The 23161-nt window shown below is 45.3% G+C and overlaps 1 protein-coding gene across 1 annotated transcript; it reads left to right on the top strand.

Moving 5' to 3' along the window:
* The first annotated feature begins 1094 nt into the window (after positions 1-1094).
* LOC308472064 (myosin light polypeptide 6-like) lies at positions 1095-20186 on the top strand. Its single transcript, XM_080996547.1, has 8 exons — positions 1095-1241; positions 1409-1613; positions 9371-9398; positions 11485-11628; positions 13102-13275; positions 17288-17365; positions 19288-19326; positions 19872-20186. Exons 2-7 carry the CDS (start codon positions 1428-1430, stop codon positions 19314-19316), a joined length of 639 nt encoding a protein of 212 aa, XP_080852673.1. The 5' UTR covers positions 1095-1241; positions 1409-1427; the 3' UTR covers positions 19317-19326; positions 19872-20186.
* The last annotated feature ends 2975 nt before the right edge of the window (positions 20187-23161 follow it).

Genomic DNA, 23161 nt, shown 5'->3' with positions numbered 1-23161 from the left:
CTCTTACTAACTATCCTCACCTTAAGTATTAATTATAATTATTGAGTGTGCCAACAATGCCCTTCATGCGGAAGTGAAACTGGTAGGTGCCTGCCCCAAGCTGCTCAAACTCTAAAATTGCAACAGCAAGGGAGGGAGGGAGGGAGAGAAAACAGAGGAAGGGGAGAGTCAGGGCCAGAAACAGATGCATGTACACAAAGGCAGATACATTTGCTGCCAGGAATTTGGGGCACTTTCAGACTGTCACTATTTTGGGGTGGGATTCAGTTGCACCCTGGCAAATTCAGGCAGCACAATTAAAGCTCATTTAGGACTCTTGCAAAACAAACCCAAAAGATCAGATATTTTGCAATAAGGTAGGTGATGGGGAAATGCTCTGGGATAACACTTACTTGACACAGTGTCATTTAATCTCACCACAAACAAATTGGGATAAACGCTCATTAAATTAGCTGTTTTGGAAGTGATCTTAGTCCAACTTTTAAGGGCAGCAGAGGGAAAGAGGACTATGATGAATGTCTGTCTCAAGCTTTTACCTCTGTTGATATTTGCACACAGAGGGAAACCCACCCAAAATAAAACACTTCTTACAGTCAGACAGAGGCCGGGATCACAGGATCGTGCAACTAATTCATGTGAAGTATTATTTACATCCATGTCTAAGTATCTCCAATTTCCATCCATCCCAAACCGAATATTTTGCAAAACGAAAAGCATTGTGTTTATTGTGCCAATCAGGCTGCAATGATTCTAAAACACCCTCTAGCTAAACAAGTTGTTGCTTTTTCCAGTGTCTGTATTGTGATGTGTGCAGTACCTGCATTCTGAGTTTCCAAGAAGTGTGTGTGTGTGTGTGTGTGTGTGTGTGTGTGTGTGTGTGTGTAGAGATCAGTGCAACAAGAAGAATCAACATACTCCACAATGGAGAAGTTCCTAGATAATTATGCCATAGTTACACCCTCCCCGCGATAGATTGGGTCCTATGCTGCTGCAGTTTACTTAGAACAGCAGTCAAGGCAGGCTGGATGCAATGTTAATAGAAGGAGAATCCCACCCCCGTTTGCCTTCTGCTAGCCCATATGACTGGTGCAGAGAGCCAGAGGATTTGCTGTGTGAGCTGGCTGGCTTGGTGCCACAAAGGCACGTCCAAGGCCTGGCTATTCAGAAAGGATGCTTAGCTGTAGCAAAGCCCTTTGAGATCTCTCTGTCTTGAATGGAGGGAGGAACTAGCATTGCTGAAGGTGACTGATGCTCCCATTTTTAGATGCATTCCCACTCCATACCCAGCTAGTCCTCTTGGGCTGACATCACAGGATCCACAGAGCTATTTAAACTGCAGCCGGGCAGAGCCAGCCTGAGCTGAGGATCCTGCCTACATCTGCTGACTTCCCCTCTGCTTCATTCCCAGCAGGAGACACGGAGAGAACATGCCCCCAAAGAAGGATGCCCCAGTGAAACGGCCAGTACCCCCGCCTGCCAAACCAGCAGCTAAGCCAGCTCTAGCGAAGCCAGGAGCCCCGGCAGCTAAAGGCAAAGCACCAGAACCAGCGCCAGCAGCACCAGCAGCACCAGCAAAGCCCAAGGATCCCCCAATTGACCTCTCCAAAGTTGTGGTGAGTGAGACATGGTTGAAGGGACAGGACACCTGAGAGAACCCTTCTCTTCTTGGGAAGGAAGCCGGTTAAAGGCAGCAGCAGCAGGAGGGGGTGGCCAGGATCTTAGGCTATTTTATCTGGCTCTAAAGTGTTTTCTATCCTTTTACTAAATAGTGCTCTGTGGGATGATATTATTGTAGAAGAGAACTAATTTGAGAAGTGTTGCAGCAGGGCATTACAAGTGGATAAAGGGAGGTTACAGGTTGCAATAATTAATTAGGCGCACCCTAATATGAATTAGTGGGTGTGAAGAGGGGGCTAAATAAATCAAGGCAGCTATCACCATTTTAGAAGCCAAGCCTAGCCCTGTTCCACTCACAGACACCCACCCAGCCCGACTCCACAGAAGGTGTTTGGAGTATTAAATACGTTTGGGCTTGAATAATATCCTCAGCCCGGGCAGAGACAGACGATAGTTTTTAACAGAATTGAAAGTGATTTGAAAGAGGCTTCACTTCTCGTGGTACACACGTTTCGTTTGCCTGTTTTTCTTATCAAACAGATTTTTGAAACGATACAAAGCCACTTTATTTGAGGTAAATGGTGGGATGAATGAACAACATACCATGGAAAGAGATTCTTCTTTCAGACCACCAGCTCTCTGAAAAACTTGTCAGGCTCCAGGCTTCCGTAAACTACTTTCCAACTCCCTTGAAGCAGTCAGGTATTTCCCCCTGGCAGAAAGATCAGAATGAGTCAAAGCCAAAGTAAAACTCAATTGACAGGAGCAGCATGTGCTTATGCACACACATTACCTATAAAGCTGGCCACCAGACAATCCCATTCCTATGGGATACCCAAATAGCTGGCAAGATCCTGCTGCATTATCTCCAAGCTAGACAGCCTCTCTCATGAACAGCAAGGGACCAAGTAGGTGTCAACTGGGTGTCAATTGAAAGGTACTGATGGCATGTATAACTCTTATCTGATCTGTTTATTTTCATTCCTTTTTACTGAATCCCCATATTCAGTTTTACATTTTGCAGAAACTTCATATGTGTTTAAATTTGCCCAGCTAACTGTGGCTGGCACCAAAACATGGGAAATCTGGCCTCTCTTATTGGAAGTGGTCAGCACTGGGTCTGAAGCAACAGAAAATAAAATGGAATGAACTACCGTAGGATTTAATTGCAACTTATTTCGTTGTCTCCAGATGAGACAGCTGATCTCCCTGAGTTTTGCTGCTCTTTAAAATGATTTGTTTCATTTACCCTCACAGCTATTGCTCCATGTTTTTCAGAGAGGCAGCTAAGGAGCATAGATGCTTGGTTAAAAAGCTCTAGTGAATTGTACATCAGCAAGGATTTGGGTCTAAGTCTCCTTGGTTCAAGGCTAACACTATCTGTGGACTAAATGATACAGTGTTGGGAACTGGAGCTCCATATGGGAAATGAGAATGTCTAAAATCAGGCATGTTTCTTTCTCAGTCCATTCTGAGTTCATTGTGTGCCTTCAAGGCTGCTAATGAATTCTAGTTTTAAAAAGAAAGAAAGAAAGAAAGAAAGAAAGAAAGAAAGAAAGAAAGAAAGAAAGAAAAGGCAGGACAATCACTGTGCAAGGTGTGGATTTGTGTGAAGCTAAGTTGGCTACTTGATCACACTCTAGACTTTTAGTCATGATAAATAATTAGCCCTCCATGTCAAAAGGCAGTGTGTTTTGGGGTTCCAGGTGGTGGGGGCATCCAAAGACTTCTTGCTGACTGCTATTGGGAACAGAATGATGAATTCGATTGCCCTTGTTCTCCAACTTTTGTGCTGACATTCAGTGAATTTCCCCAGTTTGAATTTAGTTTTATGATGCATACGAGATATAAATATAGTTATATCCTCATATTTAAAGATGCTTAATCTAGGTTTATCATTTTTTTTTTCCTGACACAAACTTTTTTGCAGGCACAAATTCAACAGGTGCCACTTCCCCATCACTATCTCTCTGTGCTGGGGGAAAGCTGTACCTGCTGGATTTTGGTCTGCCATGCAGCTGGGTAAGGCTACAAATAAATGGTAACAAAATTAAGAAATGGGTCTCCCTATGCATGTTTAGCCTAAAGGTGGGTGAAACATCTGAAATGGCTGAAGACTATCAGCCTGCGCAAAGCTGCACTACAGTGTGCTAGGTAGCTAAGCATAGAGTTGAGTCTGGGTCTTTCATACAGTATTTAAAGGAAGTTCCTTCCTTGACCTCTGCACCACACCAGACCTCAAGGCCTTTAGGGTTCATAGCTTCATGGAAAGCTGGAGCTTCTTCTTCAGTTCTTAGTGTAGGGCTGCCTGCCATACATCTGGACATAACCGGGATCAGGCCCTCGGAAGCAGCGTCCAGGCAGAAAGTCTTGAAATGTCTGGGGAAATCTGGAAGTGTAGCTTTCGGCGAATTTTCTTTTTGCAAAAAGAAGCTCAACAACTTTTGTGATTGGATTTTCACTTTCTGAAGTATGACAACCCTGTCTTAGTGCTGCTTTTAGGCAGCCAGGAAATAAAGTCCATTTCGCCATCTCAACAGACAATGGTGAGTGGGAAGGGCAGCAAGCTAAGGTTAGCGGGTTAGAGGGGCAAGATAAATTTAGCAATTGAAAGGGCTCCTGTTATTTTAACGACAGGTCCGAACAGCAGGCGCAAAAGCCTGGTATTTGGCCTGCATTCTCAGAAAGCCCGGCCAGGGACAGGTGGCCACCAGCGGGGGTGGGGTGGGGGTGGGACTTAGCATATTCCCCGCTTTTTACAGGGAACAGTTATTTCAATCCTACCTCTATCCCTTTGCTGGGATGCCACCTTCTGAGACTGGGAGGATCAAGTTGCGGGAGGATTGGGGCATTCAGTCAACAGCCATGGCCTCCTAACGCTGCGGGATTCCTGAAACAGTGAGGTAGGGGCTTCAATAAGGAGAGTGATGGCAGAGAGGGGAAAGCGAGCCCTTATTTAAACCCACTCTAGATTCCAGCCCTAGAAACCTCCTGCTGAATTGGCCTCCCTGGCGCCTTAAGCATCTCCTCCTCATGTCTTTGCTGGTCACAAGGCTGAAAGAGTCAGCGAGAGGCCGGCCTCTGATGCAGGAAGAGGCAGTCTAGCCTAGCAGTTCCAGGCCTGGCCACAGCAGCACCTGCATGCGCGGCGAAGAACCTTTCTTGGTCCCACATAACACGCAGGGTTCCTTTGCACTGTCCACGGGCCGCAGAACAACCAGAAAAAAGAGTACCTGTAAAATGTGCAGATCCACAATGATAAATAGAAATAGAAATACTTTTTTGTCACTTGTACAACCTGTACAAGTTGGCGCGAGTGGCGCTGTGGGTTAAACCACAGAGCCTAGGACTTGCCGATCAGAAGGTCGGCGGTTCGTAATCCCCGCAATGGGGTGAGCTCCCGTTGCTCGGTCCCTGCTCCTGCCAACCTAGCAGTTTGAAAGCACGTCAAAGTGCAAGTAGATAAATAGGTACCGCTCCGGTGGGAAGGTAAACGGTGTTTCCATGCGCTGCTCTGGTTCACCAGAAGTGGCTTAGTCATGCTGGCCACATGACCCGAAAGCTGTACGCCAGCTCCCTCGACCAATAAAGCGAAATGAGCGCCGCAACCCCAGAGTCGTTCACGACTGGACCTAATGGTCAGGGGTCCCTTTACCTTTAGCTTTACAACTTGTATACAGTGAGATTACATGAGCTCCCCCCACTCATCTTTCTTAGTCTTAATTCCCCTTGTTTACTGACGCACACCCACCAAACCCGAAAGTCAGTTGCCCTGTTGTTATCTTTTCATTCAGCAGCCTAACAGCCCACGGATAGAAGCTGTTCTTTACCCTGTTGGTGTAACTAATCATGCTTCTATATCTTCATCTGCAGTGTTACATGTCGCAAAACTAAAAATCCAGAGTTCACCCTGCTTTCCCTCCACTCCTGCCCTGTGCTCCAAGCCTCCCCATGAGCCGGCCAGCCTTAGGCTGGGTCCCATCTCCAGCCACACATAGCCACACATGTGTAGTCTTGGGGGAAACGCTTCCTGCCTCCAGGATCTACTCCCAAGGCCCGTGGGAAGCAAGATGAACAGAAGCAAGAGTTGTTATCTTTTGTAAACCACACAGTTGGGGCAGGCCAGGACGGAACAAATATATGGAGCCCTGTACTGTACAGTGAGATGCCTGGATCACAGCCTTTTGGGCCCCTGGGAGCTGCCACAGGGGACTGAGGGGTTTGGGGTGCTTTCAGACTCCGGGTGGAATACACCTAACCTTTACACAGAGTAGACCCATTGGCATTAGTAAGTGAAGTCATGCTCGTTAATTCCATCCTCTGGCTCCAAGATTGCTCCTCTGTTGTAAGCAATAAGCGGAACTGCAGTTGTCTTTCCACATGATCATGAGCCTTCCTGCACTTTTTCTCTGTGCATAGTTTTCCATGTTCCGTCCACACCAGCTCCTGTGAGTGACAATGGGGAAGCTTCAATTCACCATTTGAAGCTCAGCACACCTTTGTGGTGGCCAACATCTTATCACCCTGCTCATTTCCCCCACTGATCTTTTTAGCATATAACATTTTTCTGGCTATATTTTGTTCAGTTTTTAAACAAAAAATGTGATGCATTAAAACAAACAAACCAGAAACACATATTAGCCTAATTAAAAGGATCAATTTAAAAATGAATAAATGTGATAAAAGGACACCCACTGCAAAGTTTATAGTGAAAGTGTGAGAGATTCGTCTGAGTTGTTGGTCCCTGCCAACATGCAAACTCTGCCCTTTAAGAGATAGTGCTAAGGGAATCTGCAGCTACAGAGAGTGCTCTGCTCTTCTGTACTTCTGAAAAAAGCAAAGACTTTGTCAGAAAAAAAGGCATATATAATGCAGGGAAGACAGAGGATAGACATTAATGGACAGTGATGCCATGTGCATGTCCTGTGAAAAGTAAGTGTATGGAGAGTGGCAATTCCACACCTTGGTCTGCAAGCATCCCTGGACAGCTTCTGCATGAGGCATTGAAACTGGAATTGACCTGCCTTCTGCACTGACATTTTATAGGGACCCACGTGCATCATCATCCATTTGTAATACTTTACCCCTAATGGATAGAATTCATTATTATAATTTTAAACCCAGAAGAGAAGCACAGTCTCCAGGGGGAAAGATGCTCACAGCGGTACTCTTCCAACTTGTGCAAGAGGTGTGGTTTCTATGTGTACAGCAGCATTGGGGGCATAAATGAGCCCTATCATTCTGCCCCCCACCACTTCCCATACCTAAGCCCGCTTTTACTATCTGGTAAGGCCATTCCACATATTTTAAAACACTGATTACTTATTTGAATGAACGTGCTGGAAATGAACATACAGTAAGCCCTATATCTTATCTAATTGCTCTGTGCTGCTTTAAAATGTGGGTTTTTAACCGTGTAATTTTAAATTTGTGAAATATTTATAACATTGTAAACAGCTTTACCTTGCACAACTCTGAGAAAAGCTGCCAGTCTCATTTTATTTATATATTTTATCTTAAAAACTCTCATACCCTTTTCATTAATGCATTTATGAATCTCAAAGTGGTTCACAATATGCAGCAGTCCTGCTGTCCCATTGGAACTGAACTCAGGAAGTGAATTAGCAGATGAAGAGGCAAGTGAAGAAATCCAGCAGCCGCTGGGAGACTCTGAATGAACATGTGAAGACTCAGCAGGCACCATCGCTAGAGAGAGAGAGTGACCTGGCCTGACCACTGGCTCCTCTGGACTCTTCAGGGGATTCAGGTTTTAGCATAAAATTTGGAGGAGTTCTGGGCAACTGAGTCTCCACAGTTGGGAAGGAAGGGAGAGAAATGGGAAAGCATATTTTTGCCTCTTTGTTTGTTTACTGACAAAGTACTTGCACAACATTGCAGGAGAGTGAGTATTTTTTATTTTATTTTATAAGGCTGAGGAAGCAAGTTGCCCTTTCTCAGTGGCAGGAAGGAAAGTGAAAAGCTGCTGGATCTCTCATCGGGAGTCCAGCCAGTCAGTCAGCAGCAGACCTCTTGGCCCAAGGCTTCAGAGGAGCTGAGTGGGCAGGGAGCAGGGTGGGATGAATTGCCTCCTTGCAGAGAGAGGGAGAGAGAGGTGAAATTGCAACTCCCCAACTGCCTTGGAGCTGGGGTAGGAGGGGAGGGTGTGGAAATCTCCTTGGCATGCACTGCCTTTGCAACACTCTGTTTACTCTCTCTCTGCCTCTCCATCCTTCACGGGCCCTCCTCCTGCCCTTTAATAACCTCAACTGTGAAAGGCAGTCATCTCTCAAGAACCTAGACAACATTAGAAAGTAGCTGGGTTGGCTCACAAGGAAAATTCCAAAACCCATTTTAGGGCAATGCCTTTAAGAGGCCAACCAAAATGATACAAAACAGTGTGCAAGCTTTCAAGTTCCACAGAACTGTTTTCCACCTGGCCTGATGAAGAATTGTGGAGAACTTGGGAAGCTTGCGTGCTTTTTTTTGTGACAGGTTGGTTGGACGAAAAATGGTATACTCCAATATGGATTTTGGAAGTTCTTTAAAAGTCTTGGGGTGAGAGTGATAGAATGGAGGGAGGGGAAGGAGAATGAATTGTCGCACACAGCTGTGTCTCACCCACTGATATGAATGGAACATAGCAGAATGTGGACACACAAAATAAAATCCCTGGTACTTGGGAAAAGCAATTGCAATTCCACTTCTGGTTTACCACAAAGAAACCAAGATTGAATCTTTCTAGGCGCTCCTTGTCTTGGAAACACCCTTTGTTTGAGCAGATTGCGAGACAGGTCTGAGGAGAACTGAAAATTGGAGAAGAGAACAGAGAGACAGAGAAAGGGAGTAAAAATGAACCATTCAGAGATGACCATGGAGGAGACATTTGTGATATATAGACACACAGGTGGCGAACCTTTCTTAGTGTGAGGGCTGCATTCTCTCCTGAGGTAACTTCTGAGGGCCTCCTAGTGATAGGCAGGGCCAGAGTAATGGGTGTGACTCTTTTCTTTGTACAAGAGGTTGCATTCCAGTCATGGGTATAGCCAGGATTTTTGTTGGGGGGAACAGGACTTGGTTGGGGAGCAGGACTTTTTGGGGGGGCAGAACCGACGTGATTGGTCAGTTAAGTATTTCTATTGTTTTACTTGATTGGGGGGCATCCCCCCTGACCCCCCCTTGGCTACGCTCATGATTCCAGCCACAATAAAGCCAGAGATTTCTACACTCATCTCAATATCCAGGCTAGCAAGAGCCAATATCACAGTCAAAGAGTTTGACGAAGGCACAGAGCGAGGAGTCGTCTGCAGAAGGGGGGTGGCCTAGGGAGAGTCCTGAGAATTTGATCTGAATAAGCAAAATCCCTAACCCTGATGGATTGTGTAGGTATTTTTGAAAAAATGCAACAATACAAATGTCCAGTATGGCCATCAACTCTAAACAGGTTGACCATTTTTTACACATCTACTCGCCAATGAAAATTAAATGGTCAAATGTTAAAATGGACAAAATACATAGCATAGCTGCCCTGTTCCATCTTTAGTTTTTCTTTGGGAGCTTTAGCATCTGCTCTGGCCACTCATCTCTGGCTGAAGAAGTTTTCTGCGAGTCCTAGTGCTTCCTTTTTATAACTTGGCATTTCTATCAACAACTTGGGCTTGACCACCTTCCTGTCACCTTGCCCAGTCTCTCTCTCACTTCAATACCATTTCCTGTGACTGTCATGATCTCCAACCACTTTCTTTCTTCTTTGTAGATTGAATTCACTAAGGAGCAGTTGGAAGGTAAGCCAGTTTGATTGTCCAAAGGCACCAGGAGCAAGCTTTCCTGAGAGAGATGCAGAAGCACTGACATCGCATGCACCCTGCAGCATGCTGACATTGTACATGCATGCCCCCTGCACCCACAGTCGCGGGGCTAAGTTGGTGTGCCTGGATGCACATAAGTGCATGAACTTTCACCTGGTGGCAAAACTATTTCTGATTCACTTCTACAGCCCACCTCAAACAAAATACAGTGGTACCTCGGGTTACATACACTTCAGGTTACAGACTCCGCTAACCCAAAAATATTACCTCGGGTTAAGAACTTTGCTTCAGGCTGAGAACAGAAATCACGCGGTGGCAATGGGAGGCCCCATTAGCTAAAGTGGTGCTTCAGGTTAAGAACAGTTTCAGGTTAAGAACGGAGCTCCAGAACGAATTAAGTACTTAACCCGAGGTACAACTGTAACTGCTTTGTGTGCATCTTGGTGTTTACTTTTTACTTCCTAAAACCTCTTAGTTTCTTAGGGACTGGGAGCTGTTATCAAAAGCAATGGCCTCGTATCACCTTCTCTCCCCATAACATTTAGAACACCAAGAAGCACAACATGATGCCAGTGTTCTGCAAGGTCCTCCCACCCCCACTTCATTTAACTGGCTGCTGGGAAACCTGAAGTGGTGATGAGATCACATCACAATTTTTGTAGTACTAGATATAACCGGGAGTGGGAGAGGAGTTACAGTTACTTCTGGTCTCATGGCATAAGCAGCGGAGAAAGGAGTTGCTAGAGTCAAGAGACTGGAAACACAGAAGCCTAGTCCATCCTCTTGGACAGTCACATAATGTATCCCTGCCCCAGCTTCCTCCTCACATAGACTCCAGTCCTCCAGGTTCAGACTGAGCAAACAGTAATTACAGTTGTCCTTTCTTCCCCAATACACCTTTGTAAGCCACTCAGTATTGTCACACTTTTAGTTTCAGCTTTCTGATCTGACATCTCCATGCACAAATACACACACACACACTTTTATTTCAAAGGCATTCATAATTTCCCTCATGACACAAAAGAAATTATATATTTTTTCTGGCTTTCTCCACGACCACTTAACAGTAATTCTTATTTTTAAATCTTATATCAATAAACTGATTTTCTGCCCCAAAAGCCCTGACGCGGATTACAATATATGTGGGTTCTTTAGCTGGGAGCAGCAACCGTTTAGACTGCAATCCTTGCCACACTTTCCTAGAAACAAGTCCCATTTAACTCAATGGGGCTTACTTCTGAGTAGACATATACAGGACTTCAGCATTAATAAACTTGGAAAGTGGTTTTACATTTACACTTGTAATGCAGGCAAGTCCTTAGGAAGCCTCACCATGCTCACCAAACCATCCCTCTATTATTTTGAAAGCTGCCCTAAGCATTATGAGAGAAAGAGTGTACATATTTCCAACAAACAGAACATTGTAATCACCTATAGGTGCCTGATTTAACTATCTTGCACTTTCAGTTGCCCTTACCACTGACACCTTCTTTAGCAACTTGAAGGAATGTCTCATTAGCTCAGTTAGTGGAGGAGTTGGGGGCCTGGGTATCTGAGAGATGAAGTTTCTCTTGGTGTGCCTGATTTGCAATGCCTTTGTGCTGTCCAAGGTTGCTACGGGATTAGAGGTGCTGTCTAAATATAAAAATGATTCCTTGGCAACTAAAACCCTCCCAAGATCAAGGTGATGCCCCCTTGGAAGGAAGGTCCCTGAGATCCTTCTTTCATTTAGAGCAAGAATAGCCAGTGTCTTCCTTTCAAGATCGCCATCATCGTTTTCTCTTTAGATGCATCCCAAGCAGAGCTTGCCCTTTGGGTAGGCAGCAGCCTCCCTCCCTCCCTTCATATTGGCTGTGATGAGTGATAGAAACTGGGCAGGTTAAACAGACCTTGCAGACGGCGGTGTCTAGTTTCTTGGGATTATGTGAACCATCAAGTTGACAGCTGGCATGGCAAGCTTGACACTTTATCCCCAAAAAACCCTCCGGTCCCCGGCAGCTTGCCCAGTTCTGAGACCTCATCACAAAATAACCACATTAAAACTTTGGTCTAATCTCCCTAGATTACAAAGAGGCCTTTGGGCTCTTTGATCGGGTTGGTGATGGCAAAATCCAGTTGGGCCAGTGCGGAGATGTGATGAGGGCCGTGGGACAGAATCCCACAAATGCCGAGATCATGAAAGTCCTGGGACACCCCAAGCCGGATGGTGAGTCTTGCTCCTTGTCTCATAAGTAGAAAGGGAAACCGACAGGATGGCCACTTGAGGGCAATAGATTCCAAATTCAAGCAAGCGTACAGTACAGAGTAGTACTAGGCAAAAACTGCATACAAAAATGTGTCTATCAGGAGAAAGGGCTGCTAAAATGCTGGTGAATTTTCTTGAGAATTTTTTTAAATAGAAAAAAATAGTAAGTTGATGTGGAAATATGGTGAACTGAATTTAAGATTGGGAAAACAAATCTGAGAGGTCTGTCCATCTTTAGTTAGGAATGGGGGGGAAGGGGGGGAAGCTGTGCAGGACACATCAGCCCTGAAGGGTGTTTTCAGACATGAGGCTGACATCCATTTAGAACTTCAGCTTTCTTAATACCGCATTTTTCGCTCTATAACACGCACCCGACCTTAACACGCACGTAGTTTTTAGAGGAGGAAAATCCGTAGGCATGCCACCCGTAGGCATTCCCTCCATAACACGCACAGACATTTCCCCTTACTTTCTAGGAGGAAAAAAGTGAGTGTTATGGTGCAAAAAATACGGTAGTTCTACTATTCAAGCTTGAGTGCCGATGCTTATGTTGCCAAAATGGTACCACCAACATGCAAGGAGGAGATACGTGTGAATGGATGGTGCCCTTTTGGCTGCATTAGCCTACGCACTCATGCTTGAATATCAGAAACAGAGATATTGTATCAATTAAAGGAGAAAAATAAGGAAAGAAAATAGGACAATAGTTGAAACATAAACATAGAATATAGTATTCTTTCTTTCTTTACTTCTGTATAATTTCCATACTTTATATAATTTAAGGACGCGGGTGGCGCTGTGGTCTAAACCACTGAGCCAAGGACTTGCCGATCAGAAGGTCGGCAGTTCGAATCCCCGCCACAAGGTGAGCTCCTGTTGCTCAGTCCTTGCTCCTGCCTACCTAGCAGTTCGAAAGCACGTCAAAGTGCAAGTAGATAAATAGGTACCGCTCCAGCGGGAAGGTAAACGGCGTTTCCGTGCACTGCTCTGGCTCGCCAGAAGCAGCTTAGTCATGCTGGCCACATGACCCAGCTGTACGCCGGCTCCCTCGGCCAAAAGTGGAGATGAGCGCCCCAACCCCAGAGTCAGCCACGATTGGACCTAATGGTCAGGGGTCCCTTTACCTTTACATAGAAACCCAGTATAAACAGTGTAGCAAAAGAAGCTGATGTGTGACCACCTCCTTCCAGTTCTGAGCCTGTCCTCCATCCTCCCCCAAAACCATCTGCTAAGCAATTTTCAGGATGCCAAATACAGTTTCGGGTTCACATTCCAAGTGAAGGAGTGCAGTCCTCATGGAATGCATACAATCAGCGGACACATATTTCTGAGGGTGTAGGCTGGGAAGTGCCCCATGAAATCTGTGAGGCAAAGCGCTTGGGACTAGTTTGCTGTTGACAGTCTTTCCTCTTCCTCCTCCTCCTCCTCCACTAGAGCTGAATTCTAAGCGGGTGGAGTTTGAAGAGTTCCTGCCCATGTTACAAACTATTGCCAAGAACAAAGACCAGGGAACCTACGAAGACTACGTGGAAGGGCTCAGGGTCTTTGACAAAGAGGGAAACGGCACCGTCATGGGCGCAGAATTGCGCCACGTCCTCGCCACGCTTGGTAAGTGCTGCCAAGTGAAAAGGCAAAACTTTCTCACCAGTTTGTTGCCAGAAGGCCCAAGCAGCTTTGGGGGCACACCAAACATGAGGAAGCCATGCTAGAGCCCAGAAGGATCCCATTTTCAACGCAGCCATCATCCCATTCACTTACTTCAGCTTTGGGTGCAGGTGGATGTGCTAAACTAGCCAATGGGCAACGCTGCAATTAATCCTTGTTTGAAATGATTGTTCATTCATAAATGAACTGGATGGCCTTAGGCAAGCTGGTGTTGCTTAGGTGAGGTACTGTCTCTCCCAGTGCTGAATTTACGTATAAGCTAAACAAGCTATAGCTTAGGGCCCCACTCTCTTGGGGGCCCCTAAAAAGTTTAAAGGAAAAAACAACTGGATGTACATTTCCAAAATATAAGATAAAAAACAAATAAAATAAAGCCTACATTCAGCAACAGTGTTTTGTGTTGTGTAGGTTCCTATTTGTTATGTGCAAATGGCTTTAGATACCTATTAGGTCCATAAATTACCATATAGCATATATTCAACCTAAAAAACAGTGACAATTTGTTGTTGACACAGGACAGCTGGACATATAAAGGGCTCAATAACCTTCAGTAGCTTAGGGCCTCATCAAACCTAAATCTGGCCCTGGTCTCTCCAGGTACGGTTTTGCATCCTGATTTCCCCTTGCCCTGGTACTAACACTAGCCCCACTGGAGACTCATAGTACCTCTTCCCCATTAAGGTCTGGGGGAGTGGCCTTCATATAGAGAGGATGCCCTTGTGGCAGTGAGTTTTTGCACTCTCATCCACTATAGAATACGTGCATTAATAAATAAGGACTTGCGCTTCTGTTCCAGGGAGGTGCAGTGCACAGCCTGCAAAGAACTATTAAAAAAGTGAGAAGTCTGTAAAATGGAGAGATACTTTTGCTGCCCTTTTTCTCCATATTTTATTTTAGAAGAAAGGATACATGATCATTGTTACCCTTCAATCTACAGTGCAAGAGGGCTAAGCCTATAAAATGTTAGAGGGGTTTTTTCTTCTGGTGGCTGACAACAGAACCACAAGACACTCAAGCAAAGGTTTTATTACAGCTATACAAAAACAACAAACACAAAGCATGTGGGTGTTCTCTCTCTGCAGGCAAAATTCAAACTGCGACTTCTGTTCTTTTATACACATTACCAGCTGTGTCTAATCAGCCTAGAAAACCACACCCAGAACTCACAGAAAAAGTTCTTAAAGCTGTTTGCACCCTTTTACTGTTTCTTGATGAATGATATCTATCATAATAATGCAACTGAGTTCAATGTGGCTTACTCCCAGGTAAGTGGGGTTTTGGTTGCAGCCTAAAAAACTAGTCATGCTGATAGACTAGAGCATCAGGCTTGAACTGGGAAAAACTGAATTCAAATCCGAGCTCAGCTACACAGCTGTGTTTCACGCTCCTTCCAAGGAGCTCACAATGGCATATGATAGCATTTGCTCTACAATCCTGTGAAATGGGTTAGACTGAGAAATAGTGACCAAATGTCACCTTGCGAGCATCGCAAATGGCATGGATTTGAACCCAGGTCTCCTGATTCCAAGTATGACCCTCTAAAAAATGAAATTCAAATACCTGTTTATATACATACACACACAACACATACCAACATTCTGTTTTGAAGATCAACTGCAATTGATTAGAATTTAACAAAGGTAAATATGGTCTATCACAAATATCTCAAAATCAGATTTGATTGTTGATGCCATTTACATCAAACCACCTTCAGTGCAACAAACAATGTAGTTACATACACATTCTTTTTTTTTTTTTTAAATGATATTTATTAAGGGTTTGGAAAATACAGAAAAAGAAAAAGAACAATAAAAAAATTGAACAAAACAAAACAATACCTTACAATACATCAAAAAAAGAAAAAAAAACCCCAAAAGAACAAAAAACAATACAATAAAACAGCAAAACAGCAAAAAAAAGAACACAAACATTTAAAAACACATCCAACCTTTCCATGTCTTTACCTTTCTTATTCTTGTTTCATCGACCTCCTCACACCTCCCTTCTTTGTATTCTAGTTCAATTAGCTATTTCAGCAAGTCCTTTCCATCTTTCTCAATTTTCAATCTAAAATTTAACTTAAGACAGTCTAACCTTAAATTTTCCACTTTGGTCCATTAACAATCTATTTTTACTTAGTTCTTTATAACATTTCTGCTAAAGCCATCAAATCCTTTCCATCTTTCACTATTTTCTGTCATTTAATTGTCTTAATTTATTTTAACCTTATCTTACCATTAAAATCCTAAAACTTATATTTACTTAACTCCTTATAACATTTCTACTAAAGCCGTATAATTTCATTCCAACAATTTTTCTAACACTCATTAATTTAACAATATTTCTCTAAATAAATTTTTAAAACTTTTTTCCAATCTTCTTCCACCGTCTCCTCACCCTGGACTCGGATTCTGTCAGTCCTTTCTATCAATTCCATATGGTCCATCAACCTGGTGATCTTCTATCCGAGGCTCTTAACTCTTTTCCATGTCCCTTCTGCAGGTCTTCTTCATATCTAAGCATGAGCTTCGCTTTGTCTTCTGCTGATCTTGTTGTTAGTTTCCTTCCTTTGGCACTGAGGAGTAGGTCTCGGGGAAACTCCAACCTAACAATATCATTATTCCTTCTCGACGGGTCAGCCCACTCTCCATAGTCCGAACTAAAGTCCAAACGATATTTCTGAGCGTGTTTCAAAGTCCCTCCAAAGCTAAAGGCCCCCACAACTCCAATCTCCTCCTGACCCAAGTCCAGATCCCAAACCTGCATAAGGGGATCTATCCAACTTTCCTTCTCCAATCCAAGTGGGACTCCATCCCTCCAAATCTGGCTTTCTCTGGATTCAATCGTAAATGGCAACAGCTTATATTCGTCAAATTGCCTCTGAAAGGCCAGGGCTCTATCCACTTGAATTACTTGAGGTTCCACAACAACTTTCTCCTTCTTCTTCTCCACAGCTTGCAATGTCAAAACAGATTCCTGAATCAGATCCTAAGTTATTTCTGTATAGGTATTCACTTTTAGACCCAGCTCAGTCATTTTTTGTCCCATATTGTCAATTTTAGTAATCATCACATCCGTCTTCTTATGAAGCTGTTCCAATAAAGCACTTGTTTTGCAAAATGCAATCACTAGGGCTTCTTCTGTCAACATTCTTGTCCAAGGTCAATCTCAGTTTCCCACGGTCTTTAATCTCTGCAGCTGGAAAATTCCCCAGATCCACTCCTGCAACAGTTTCAAGAACTCCCTCTAGAGGAAACAATTTCTGTTTGTATCCGTCCTTTTAAGTAAAGATCCGGCAGCAAAGTTAGATCAATTTTCAGTTACATTTGCTTCTTTTCAAGTGCAAAAGGAAACAATGGAAACAATATATTTCTCTTGTTTAGCTATCTGTCAGCATACGTTATTCACAGTCAATGAACTTTCTCAAAAAGTCGATCTTATTGACAGCCCGTTCCCAGGTTCAAGGCGATGGTAATTTATCTTCCTTCACTCTCTCTCCTGCAGGCTTAGGCAGTCTAAAATTTCCCCCCTCTTCTCCTGCTTCCAAGGGGGGTTTAGTAGTTTTAACCGATGGGGATTTAATCCTTTACAAAAGGCTTTCCAGACTTTAGTTTGCAACGTCTTTGCTTTAATCTATTTACAAAAAGGGAAGGCGGACTTCCTGTTTGAAACCTTCCCGTTTCGGTGCCAAATTACGATGTTTAAAAATCCAATTTTCCGTTCTACTCACGGGTATTTGTTTAGAATCCAATTGTCCACAGGACACAGTTACATACACATTCTTGAGGCGTTACTGTATTTCAGCACAAGATGCAGATTGAACTACTTGGTATGCTAGGTGCTGGGCTACTGCTCCCGTCATCCTTTGACCGTGTTGGCTGGGATTGATGGGGACTGAAGGGAATGTACCCTGACCCCTTCTTCCATGTGCTGTTCCTCCTCCTTCTCTTTCCAGGTGAGAAAATGACTGAAGAGGAAGTAGACACTCTATTAGCTGGGCACGAAGATGCTAATGGCTGCATCAATTATGAAGGTGAGAGACTGGGTCTGTTTTTGCATGAGCAGGTAGGCCCAGTGTCAGAACACTCATATTGGACTCATCCAGACTTCCTAGGCACAGGGCCACACTCTGAAGTACTGTATCCAAACGTTCTCCCCCCCCCACACTTTTGCCCCTTTTCTTTCTTTCCCAGAGAAACCCCGCTCTTTACCACTGAATCAGAGCAAATGGCAATCTGTGGGTAACACAAATTACCATTTGTTCTGATTCAGCATTAAAGAGCGGTTCTCACGGGGAAAGTGGCGGGAAAATAAAAAAGAGTGCTTGGACACAGCTCTTTAAAACATCGACCTGTGCCTAGAAAGTATGGCACAAAAGGAAGTCTGGATGAGCCCATGACCTTGGCGGGGGGGGCATCTCCCCCCAATCAAGTAAATAAATAGAAATACTTAAGTAACTGATCAATGGCGTTGCAGATAACTCAGTTCTGCCCCCTAAAATACAGCCTGCCTATGGATGATCACTTAGAACAGGTGAGTAGATAGTTTAGTTTGATTCAAGAGAAGCAGCGACACTTCCCAGTTTCACAAGGAAATGTGGTGATAAAAGTGTAGATCCTGCAAGCTTGTATATCGCAGTTAACTAAATTTATATATCACTCAAGTGTAGAAAAACCTCTAAGCCGTTTACAAATGAATATTAAAAAGCAGGTACTGTACAGAACATTGCACACATTATCTACAAGTTGTGGTAAAGAATATGCTTTGCAAGTGAAAAGTCTCAGGTCAGTCCCTGGCATCTGCTGGTGGAGCTGGGATTATACCCCCCTCTGAAACCCTGGAGAGACACAGCCTATCAGTGTGGACAGTATCAAGCTTGCTGGACCAGTGGTCCGTCTAAGTACAAGGCAGATTCCTCTGTACCTAAGTTATATGGGATGCTGGACTTTGCTTGTTGCAGTTTTCATATGCAAACAAATGTGCAACACTGTGTGGATGAGGTGCTTAAGTGCCTAGTACTGTTGGTAATATAGAAGCCACAACTGGCCCATTCGACAATTAGGGCCTCAGTGCTACATGCAGGGAGCAGTTAGGCACTTCATGACCTGCTGATGCCAGAAAGGAAACTCCTAATATTTAAGGGGAAGTGAGGGCAGGAAAACAGATTGCAGGTGAGCAAGTGGGCCAGTTGTCACCAGAGGCAATAGCTTTGCTAATGAAACATCTGTCAGGGAGGGACAAGAGGCAGTAAAGGTAGACTGCTACCTTAAAATATCAGGTGTAACACACATGACAAAGAACTCATAAGCCACTTACTCTCAGCTGCTTGGAGTGCCGTAACTAGACATCTATTGGGAGTGAACATGGACCACTGGTACCAAACTGTTTAGAAAACAGCCTTCCTAGAAAGCTAAAACAGCAGGATGCCTTCACCCAGTTTGGCTCTCCTTCATTGTGTATGCAAACCAGCAGGGCAATAGCCAATCCCCCCACAACAGCATACAAATCAGTATGGTTAACCTGACCCAGCAATACCCGTCCTCCTCGCACACACAGACAAAATACACTGCAACCAACCGACTGCAATCTACCACACCCTGGAACTTCTGGTCTCTCACACAGCAAACAAAAATAAAGTCCCTGTTTGTGTGACGCTGAAACAAAAGCTTTGCTTATATACTGTGCAAAAGAATGAAATTCTACTGTCTTCCCCTTTACTCCCCTCAGCTCCACATTTCCTACAACAGTAATGTCTCACTGACTTGTTTGAAGGATTCTATGACTTGGAAACAGAGGCTCTGTATGTACTCTTGTTACCCAAGAAAATACGATGATGAAAACATATATTGGGGGGGGGGACAGGTGTAAAAGGCTCACTGGACCAAAATACTGTGCATGTGAACGTGGTGGCAGGTAGTTTTAATTTCCTCACAACTCTTTCCTTTCTCTCCACAGCCTTTGTCAAACACATCATGGCAGTCTGAGCGGAAGAGAGTGAGTATGTGCCTCAGAAATGAGTGTGGTTAATTCTGTGGAGTGATGTGTGTTGCTCCCCACCGGAAATAACATTTCCTTCCCTGTAACCTCTTTCAGTATTGAGCCTTGAGCTCTCTTCTGAAGTTTTACATTTGTGTGCGGTATCTTGGAGCCGTGAAGGTGCAAAATTGAAAAGATCCGTAATTGAGAAGATCCATAACTGAGAAGGTCCATTTGGGGGCACCAAATTTTAGCTTCACACAGGGTGACATATTATGAAAGATTACCATAGTCCACCCCGATTGGAGGCCCACTATTATCAAGTGTGCACACTCCAGGAAAAGTTAATTGTTGCTGTTGCTTGTTGATATAAAGTCAGTTCGCTATAATTTGTTAGTGCTGATGTTTGCAAAGACTAGCATTGCAGAGCTGATGTAGCGAAGCTGGTGAACCAAGAATTTTCACCTTCTCATCAGAGCTCTTGTCTTGAAGAGCTACTTCATACTAACTTGCTAATCTTTGATACGGACCGTAATGGACACACCATCTTCTTTTCTCTACAGACCTGCTGACGGTGGGGTTGAATAGCTGCACCCTTCAGGCAGGACTGCTAAACCCGTCACTCCCCAGTGGAATCAACTCCCCCCTTTTTCTACCTTTGTATAAACACAATCGGCCACCCAACCCTCGCTCAGAGTGCTGGCTGCAAATGATGCTTCATTTATACTGCAACGTGGGAACATCACGTTCCTCTGTGGAACCAGAAGGGGGCACCACTGAATGCTACAGCCTCTATGAGAAAAACAAATTTTTAAATCATTTTGACTCTCCCAAAACAATACATTTACTCCACTGGACAATAAAGTCGTTGGTTTTCAGCTCTTTCTGGTCTCTGAGTCTGTGTGGTGATGATGATGAAAACACATTTTTATAGAGCACTGCAAAGCGTAAAATCATCAAAAGAGTATGCACAATAAAAACAGAAAAAAAGTATCTTTGGCATCTTTGTGGTGGGGGAATGCAAGGAGGTTCCCCCTAGCACCAAGTTGTCAGGGAATTGTGTGACAGCCAAAAAGCTCCGAACCATATTGGAAAGCGGAAGGAGAGCCAGGATCTGTCAACAACATGTGAATTTGCACACACATCCAGACCTGGTTCACTGCTTTAGAACAAAACTCCACAAAGTGACTTCTGAAATAGAAAGGGAGCTGCCATGGGGTCCCCTTCTGCCAGGTGGGCTGCCTGTGCCACACATGCTCATTCCACAATGCTTCAAGTCTGCCCAGGACCAAACATTATGCGGCGTGGTGTCGTGGTTAGTGTGTTGGACTAGGAGCAGAGAGACCAGGGTTCAAATTCTCACTCAGCCATGAAGCTCACTGGGTAATTTGGCAAGACTGTCAAACCTGTAAGGATAAAATAGAGGTGTTTGGGGAGAGACCATGTATGCCAGCTTGGAGAAAATGTGAGGTGATGATACTACTGTTGTTGTTGGCATTCATCTGTCTTGAACCTCACTGATGTGGTCCAACGGAAAGCAGAGCAAGACATCCAGCACCAGTTGGGATGTAGGAGTTGCCGGAAGGAGGCAGACAGGATGCCATCCAACTGTCTTAGGGACTTCACTCTGGATTTGTGTAGGGTTTACTCCTTAGCCTTTTCTTCTCCTGAAGATATCCCACAAGGCAGAGTAGGTTTAGGACCAGAGTTTTCCTTCTCCTAGATGGACTACCTTCCCAGGTGGATGAGCCCCATCCATCCCTCACTTTCCTCTACAGCATGCGCAGAAACTGCCTTCTTGACCACTGGATGCATTTTTTATCTCATCCACCCAATCCACTAGAGCCTGTTTTCGCATGCAGGGGAAATCCCTAACCCACTAAGCGTTGGAGACCCATTGGCTACCCTCACCAGTCAAAGCTGTTTCGCAGGGTGTGGCCGCTGTCACTTGCTGACAGCTTCTGGGAGCCGCAGGTGAGAGCTGAGTGCAGGGTGGGGACCAAAGGCGGACAAACTACCCCAGAAGGAGCACGACCAGAGGTAGGTGTCCCCACTGGAGATACTACCCATCCCCTAACACCACTACTACTAATACAGGATCAGGGGTGTGTAGCCTGGGGGGCGTGACCCTGGGCACACAATTTTGAAGGGGAGCAAACCAGGCACCCCCACGCAAGAGATCACAGAGTGGCTGTTATGTACTGAGTTGAATAGGATCCAAACTGTAGCAGTCTGATTGGTCCTAGAACAATAGGATCCAAAAGGCAGCAGTCTGATTGGTCCTAGAACAATAGGATTCAGAATGCAGCAGTCTGATTGGTCCTAGAACAATGCAGCAGTATGATTGGTTGGCAGGAACCACCCAATCCTGCTCCAGATAGAAGTGAATCCACAACCTGATTGGCTTACAGTAGAATTCCAGAATTAGCCAATCATGTGCAGCCCATTGTGTAAATAATGTATATAAAGCAGATACTGTGAGGGGACATTTATTCATTCCTCCTCACCACTATGAGCTGAATAAAGAGCATGAAATCACTTTGCGACTCTGAGTATATTTCACTGGCGACGAAGGTGGGATCCCGCTGAGCTGACTGCCACACACAGCACCGCAGCACCGCCAACTGCCGCACCGCTGCCTCGCACCGTGTATCCAGGCTTCAGCTCCGGGGCACAAGGAACTCAGAATGGCAGCCAACAGCAGCTTCTCGCCATTCAACCCAGCATCTGGAGACTGGGAAGCGTACGCCTCCCGTTTCACCTTCCTCCTAGAAGCCAAAGGGGTCACCGACGAAGAAGACGCCAAGAAGAGGGCGATATTCTTCAGCGTCTGCGGAGAGGAGACGTTTGAAATCGCCCGGGCTCTCCTTGCGCCTGAAGACGTCGCTACTGTTCCATACAAAACAATAATGGAACAGCTGAAGGGGCACTTTTCGCCGCAGCCCTCAGTGGTGGCTCGTCGAAATGCCTTCTACGCAAAGCGGCAAGCCCCTGGGGAAACCATAACTGGGTTTGTGACCTCTCTCCGCCAAGCCGCCCGGTTCTGCAACTTCTCAGAGCTGGAGAACATGCTTCGTGACCGCCTCGTCGGTGGCCTGAAGGATGAGAAGCTGCAACGGCGCCTCTACGCTAAGAAGGACCTAACGTTCCAGGTCGCTCTGGAGGAGGCCCTGGCAACAGAAGCTGCCGAGAGGTCGACCCAAGAGGCACGGCCGAGCCTGCCATCCCAACCGAGGGTCCACCATGAAGACCTCACCGACGACTCAGGATCCGACAGGGAGGAGGTGCACCGAGTACAGCAGCGCACTCAAGCAGCGCACAGACCACAGCTGCCTCGACGAGAAGGAGGGAACTGCGCAAGCTGCGGGGAGAGTCACGAGAGGAGGACCTGCCGTTTCCGCAACGCAGAGTGCAGGCAGTGCAGAAAATCGGGACACATCGCCCGGGTGTGTCGGGCTCGGCCCACCCGACACCAGGCATCAGATGACCAATCCAAGAGCCCCAGGTCCCGGGGCCCAACGCACCAAGGCAACTCGACGGAGCTCACGGACTTCCAGGTATACCAGTTGCCCCACCCCAACGTAGAGAAAATTTATGTAGAGGTACAGATAGAGGGGGCCCCATGCCGCATGGAGCTTGACACGGGTTCAACTCTATCCATAATCTCGGCAAGGACCTTAAGGAAACTGTGTCCCACTGGGGGTCCCAAACTCAGGCCGGCCCCATTCACCCTCCGGGACTTCCAGAAACGTAAGGTCCCCACAATGGGGGTGGGGACCTTCAGGGTGCAATACCGAGGGCGGACGCGGCAACTGGACTTGCTTGTGGTCAAGGGCCCCTACATTAGCTTACT

This window comes from Podarcis pityusensis, assembly GCF_964106645.2.
Source record: "Podarcis pityusensis genome assembly, chromosome: 2".
Taxonomy (NCBI): domain Eukaryota; kingdom Metazoa; phylum Chordata; class Lepidosauria; order Squamata; family Lacertidae; genus Podarcis; species Podarcis pityusensis.
Note: the sequence above shows the minus strand (reverse complement) of the source record. Positions and strands in the feature narration are given on the sequence as shown.